The sequence below is a fragment of the Lactuca virosa genome, chromosome 7 (assembly GCF_052849685.1).
Source record: "Lactuca virosa cultivar CGN04683 chromosome 7, Lactuca_virosa_CGN04683_v6, whole genome shotgun sequence".
In the NCBI taxonomy this organism is placed as follows: Eukaryota; Viridiplantae; Streptophyta; class Magnoliopsida; order Asterales; family Asteraceae; genus Lactuca; species Lactuca virosa.
In genome coordinates this window covers 250221255-250227373 of record NC_136432.1, presented here as the reverse complement: position 1 = coordinate 250227373, position 6119 = coordinate 250221255, and the positions used below count along the sequence as shown (strand labels likewise).

The 6119-nt window shown below is 28.9% G+C and overlaps 1 protein-coding gene across 1 annotated transcript; it reads left to right on the top strand.

Annotated features, from left to right (window-relative positions):
- Positions 1–2787: 2787 nt before the first annotated feature.
- Positions 2788–5364, top strand: DPD1 (Polynucleotidyl transferase, ribonuclease H-like superfamily protein). Its single transcript, XM_079061681.1, has 4 exons — positions 2788–2977; positions 3451–4052; positions 4134–4339; positions 4927–5364. Exons 2-4 carry the CDS (start codon positions 3502–3504, stop codon positions 5148–5150), a joined length of 981 nt encoding a protein of 326 aa, XP_078917807.1. The 5' UTR covers positions 2788–2977; positions 3451–3501; the 3' UTR covers positions 5151–5364.
- The last annotated feature ends 755 nt before the right edge of the window (positions 5365–6119 follow it).

The following is a 6119-nucleotide window of genomic DNA, read 5'->3' as shown; positions in this document are numbered from 1 at the left end:
AAAAAACTTGACAGGATAACATTGGTAATCATCTTTCATCAATTGCCTGTAACTAATTGTACAATACAAGCACAAGGTCATATTGGACTTTTCAAGTCAAGTTTTGAAATATTTCAACTTTCTATTAATGGGTATTTTCAACATTTTTAAGTGAAGTTTGACAGTCAAATTTTATTATTAAATCAAACATATTTTAAATACATGTTAAGAATACAATTGCAATAAAAAGACTATAACTTAATCATATCATTTATATGTAATAAAATACATGTCTGACTAAAAATAATGTATTTTTAAGCATAATACTATAATTATTGTTCATTTTTTTTGATAAAATAGTTGTTACTATTAGTTCAACCATAAAATTGTAATATAATACAAGAATTAATATACATAAATTGTTATTATTGTACAAATATCTAAAATTATTCTCATTCTTCCTAAATTAAAAAACAATTACTCTCATAGATATATTCCTGATGTTTTACCATTTAACTATTTGTAGTGTGAATTATTTTTGTCTACGGTCTTGCCAACTTATTGAAATTGTTGTTTTATTAGAAACATATTTCACAACAATCCATAAAGATCAATTTTAGGATAATTTAAATGTGATAATTTTCTATCTTCGTAAACTTTCTTTGTTTAATTTGATATGTATTTGAAAAATTAATTCATCTTTCTGCTTATAAAAGTAAAAATAATGGTTTATTATCATTGTTGAATGAATGTTTTTACATAAAAATTTTGTTCATCTAAAACTCAAAAAATGCGGCACACACACTATATAGCACATAAAAACAACGTACATAATAGATACATTTTAATTGCATTGTGTGTTCTTTGAATAAGCCATGGTTCCTGAAATGGGTCTAATCATTGAAAGGAAACTATCTTTCGCATTCCAAAAGAAAATGAGTTGCACTAAGACTATTTAACCTCATTGCCTTATGGATTACCACAACTAAAACTAGAACTGGCATTGCATCAAAACTTATAACCAGCTATATATCGTAAATACGACTTAACAAACCTAAGCAACAATTCTTGCTTCTAAAGGAAATTGTTTGGCATTATTTTGCAAACTCTATTTCAATACAAATCTCTAAGTAAACAAATCTCCAGAAAAACAACTATTTTTCGCCCTCCTTGAAAAATTGATCGCCCAAACGAAACTATTCATCAAATAGAAACTAATCTTGATTAACATTTGTGTTAAAATTATAATCTAAATTTGGTTTCAGAACAAAAAATGCAAAACAACATAGACTAATATTTTGTTGGGGAAAAATATTACAAACCTATAGTCCATCAAATCGGTCAAATTCTTGGAATAAGTTAAGATGATACGGTTATTTAGAGTTAAAATTCTAAAATATTAATTGCAATTTGCAAGGAAGTAATACAATGGATTTATCAGTGCTTAAGGTTTGTAAGAACTAAAGAATTATCAGTATTTTGTAAGTTAGTTAATAGTTAATGGTTTCTATGAAACTATTCACCTATATGAATTAATCACCACCCGAAAACTATTCGCCACCGCCGCTTTGCGCGGGTACACAACTAGTATATATATATATATATATATATATATATATATATATATATATATATATATATATATATATATATATATATATTAGTTTATAACCCGTGAGAACCACAGTTATAAAATTAATTAAATTTTTATATTAAAAAATTAAAATTAGTAAACAATTATTTTAAATAAATTATTACTGAAGGGATATTTTTTTAGTTATATAAAATTATAATCGTTGATTTAAAAAAATACGTAAAGTTATATCGCCTTATAATCTGTATTAATTTTATTTTATTTTTCAATGTAATGTTGTTAATTAAATATAATTAGAGTGAGAAAATCTAAAATATAAAATTTAAAATGAAGAATCAATTATTAATTTAATGTAATTAGAGTGGAAAATTTAAAATTTTAAATGGATAATCAATTATTAATTTAAATTTTGAAATGGATAACTAATAGGTTGACAAGTGGCATAATAGATGATATATAACATTAATAATGAGTTCTAATTGTATGACACCTGTCACTAGAAGATTAAACATATTCTTTTATTATATATATATATATATATATATATATATATATATATATATATGTGTGTGTGTGTGTGTGTGTGTGTGTGTGTGTGTGTGTATATATATATATATATATATAGGTTTAGGTTCTATGGAAAACAAAAAACCTTAAAAAAACCCTAAAAATCATAAAAATGCATAAAAAAAATACTTAGAGATCACAAAACTTTTTTTTGAATTTTTTTATAAAAATTCGCAGCTTTTTATTAAAATTCGCTGAAAAAAAAATCAATATTTTTTTTATTTTTTTATAAAAAAAAAAAGTTTTTTTTTCAAATTTTTTTTCAGCGAATTTCTTCAAAAACCTGCGATTTTTTCATAAAAAATGTCAAAAAAAAAGTTTTGTGATCTTTAGGTATTTTTTTTTATGCATTTTTATGATTTTTGAGGTTTTTTTAGGGTTTTTTTGTTTTCCAAATAACCTTCCCTATATATATATATATATATATATATATATATATATATATATATATATATATATATATATATATATATATATATATATATATATATATATATATTATTTTTCTTAGGAAGGTTATGTTTTATTATATCTAGATATCGGATACATCAGCCCGAAATAAGTGGATCTGGGCCAAAGATCCGAAGTTCTTGGGCCTTTTCTTTTTCTTTTGATATTTTTTTTGAGCTTTAACAGTTTCACACTCCATTCTTCTCTATGTCTTCACGGTTTCTTCTACTCCATTCCTCCTCTCCGAATTCTTCTCTCACGTCGTAATCCACCCCCGAACCACCCAATTTCATCTCCATATCCACGTTCTATTTATACGTCCACAACCCAATTGCTTTTGAAATTTTGAAATCAATGCGGTTTTGCATTTGCAATCTCCTTTGCCAGGTATCATGCTCTTCCCCCATTTTTTGTTTACAAATCCGATTATTTTTTTGTCAATTTGCTCTCACTTTGATGAAATGAATGCGGTTTGGAATTTGGATTCATAAGCTCATCTCCGGTTCAATTGCCCTTGGTTTTGTGCATCTTGAGATCATCGTACTTTTTTTTTTATCATTTCCTTAAGATTAGAATATATTGGGGATTGGGGATTGTCAACTTAAGGTTGTTATTATTTTCGTTGAAATTAATTTTATTTTCAATTTTTGGCTCTCTAAAATTTATACTGCGTTACAAAAGCATCAATGAACTTCAAAACTGGAATTCTCTGTAATAACGGTTCTACCCTCCAAATAGTAATCAGTAGGCTTTGTACATCGATGTTAGCTTATAATCTTCATTTACATGAATATTTAGAACTTTGTGAACGATTTAATCATTGTCTAAATAGCCTTTCGGTGTTGCTTTATTTTTTGCAGATAAAACCAAGTGATTTTTCCGATAATCTGTGTTTTCGTTCCTAAATTCAGATGAGAGCAGCAGTGTGCTTTTCACACTTTCAACTTCCTAAATGCCAAATTCATACCTTTTCTGGTTCTTGGTGGGAAAAGGTCCATAATTTCAGCAAAAAAAGATCCAATATTTATGGCCTTCAAGGGGGGAATACTAATAGTAGAAGATGGACCCAAAAATCATTATCAACAAACACAGAAGGAATTGCGAAGAACATCTTAAGCAGAAAAACAACCAATATTGGCCAACAAATAACCGATGTAACAAGTTTTACACACACCAATTTGAATACAACTAAAATAGAAATCAATGAATCTAAAAGCATTCATCTTGAACAAAAGATCTCAGAGAACAAAGATCTATCAAAGCTGGTTACTATTTTTGTGTTTGATATTGAGACAACTGGTTTTAGCAGAGAGAATGAACGTATCATTGAGATTGCATTGCAGGATCTTAGTGGTGGAGTAAATAGTACATTTGAGACACTCGTAAATCCTGATAAAATTGTCACAAATCCACATATCCATGGGATTTCAACCTATATGGTCAATAGACCCGGTATCCCAAGGTACCATTCTTGAATTTTTATATAATTATTTTAATTTTATGTTAAAGAATCTTGTAGATATAAAAAACTTTGTGTTTTCAGGATGAAAGATTTGATACCCATTTTGATAGATTATGTGGAAAGCCGTCAAAAACCCGGGGGTCAAACATTATTTATTGCTCATAATGGGAAAGCATTTGATGTCCCTTTTTTAATCAGTGAATTCAACCGTTGTTCTTTTGAAATCCCACCAGATTGGGAGTTTGCGGATACAATGACTCTTGCTCGTGAAATCATGAAAGTTGAAGGTCTGTCTCTCTATTTTTCTGGCCCTGTTTTGTACTGTGGTGTGCATTGGACTGAGATTGAGACCGATGTGACAGAACAAGTTGCACTGTGTTTGGCGTGCATTGGACAAAGACTGTGAGTCTGTGACTGGTGGACAAAAATTGATTTTTTTTGTCCTACCTAACAATGTGGGGTATAGACGCACTCTTGTTCTCTTATCTGTGTAAAAGACGTAAATGCCCTCATCATTTCATCATCGAAAATAGCCTTAGAAAACTCGTCTGGTCCAGTTACACCCCGTTCAGTCATGTCCCTACGGGACATGACTGGACAGGACAGAATCGGACTGGATAAGCTTTCAAGGGCTATTTTCGATGATGAAAATGATGAGGGCATTTACGTCTTTTACACAATAAGAGAACAAGAGTGCGTCTCTATCCCACATTGTTGGGTGGGACAAAAAAAATTCAATTTTTGTCCACCAGTCACAGACTCACAGTCTCTGTCCAACGCACGCCAAACACAGTGCAACTTGTTCTGTATATGTAAGAAAGGTAGCGAATGATATATTTGATTGATGTTTAATCTATATAATGACATTTGGCAGGATCAAAGCTTTCTTCAAAATCACTTCAAGCACTTAGAGAGTATTATGGAATCCCGGTTATTGGGAAAGCTCACAGAGCCATGGCAGATGTAAATGTGTTGGCGTTGGTTTTACAGAGGATGACTTGTGACTTGAAACTAACGGTTTCTGGTCTTCTTGAAAATTATGCATTCACAGCTTCTGAATTGAGCAATAATTCAAAGAAGAAGAAGAATTCAAGATGAAGATTAAAGACCATGTTGTAGTTTTGTTGTCAGTTGTCATAGATTTTTATAGTAATGTTGTATTTGGGATTCTGTTTAGTTAACAATTAGAAGCAGATTTGGTCATAATTTATTCACCTTTTGGTCTTTTGAACACTATATCTCATTTTTATTGTTCCTAGCTTCTTGTTAAGACTTGAGAACTGAAAAGCTAAGATCTTGTTCTTTTTTGTTAGGGTTTAGGTTGAAATTTGTCTTTCAATTATTCACAATGTACTCATATTTACTTATTTAGTCACTAACTTTTAAATTTGTATCCGTTATGGTCTCCGTTTCATAAATGGACCATTTTTAGCCAACTTTTTTACAAAACTGTCCTATGTTTTAGTTTTTGTTAGAAACTTGGACCTTTTTTAACAAATTTGTCGTAACTTTTTTTTACAAATTTGTGTTTTTTAATAAAAAAAATTTCTAAATTAAAAGGTAAATAATTTTTTTTTGATGAAAAAAGCAAAATTAAATATAAAAACCACTTTTGTAAGAAGATTGGGGCACATTTGTAAAAGAAGTTGAATACATTTGTAACAGAAAAACAAAACTTGCGAAAGCTTTGTAAAAAAAGGTTTGCTAAAGATGGGTAACTATAAAACCTGCTATATGATGTAATGGATACAGTTTTGAAAGTTAAATAACCTTGGATCTAAAGAAAAAAACTAGTTACCAAATGGGTACATGGTGAATGGTTGAATAGCAAATCCCATCCTAACAAGCTTTTAAGAGCCTTTAGCCTTTAAGAAAAAAAAAACTTGTTCGAAAATATGAGTTTAAAACTTTTATTTTAAAAAAAAAACTTTTACACAAATAAAATTTTCAACTTCAAACCAGTAACATACCGAGAGTATTGTTTAGGTAAAATGATGTTAAAGACAAACTCAAGATTGTAACATTATAAAGCATTAACTTATAAGCAACAACTACATAAGGCAGAAG

What these genes read in the sequence shown, in the direction of transcription:
- DPD1 (XM_079061681.1), top strand. Translation starts at nt 3,502, where the DNA reads ATGAGAGCAGCAGTGTGCTTTTCACACTTTCAACTTCCTAAATGCCAA. An exon ending in AATAGACCCGGTATCCCAAG is followed by an intron (nt 4,053 to 4,133) that starts GTACCATTCTTG and finishes TTGTGTTTTCAG; the next exon opens with GATGAAAGATTTGATACCCA. An exon ending in TGAAATCATGAAAGTTGAAG is followed by an intron (nt 4,340 to 4,926) that starts GTCTGTCTCTCT and finishes GACATTTGGCAG; the next exon opens with GATCAAAGCTTTCTTCAAAA.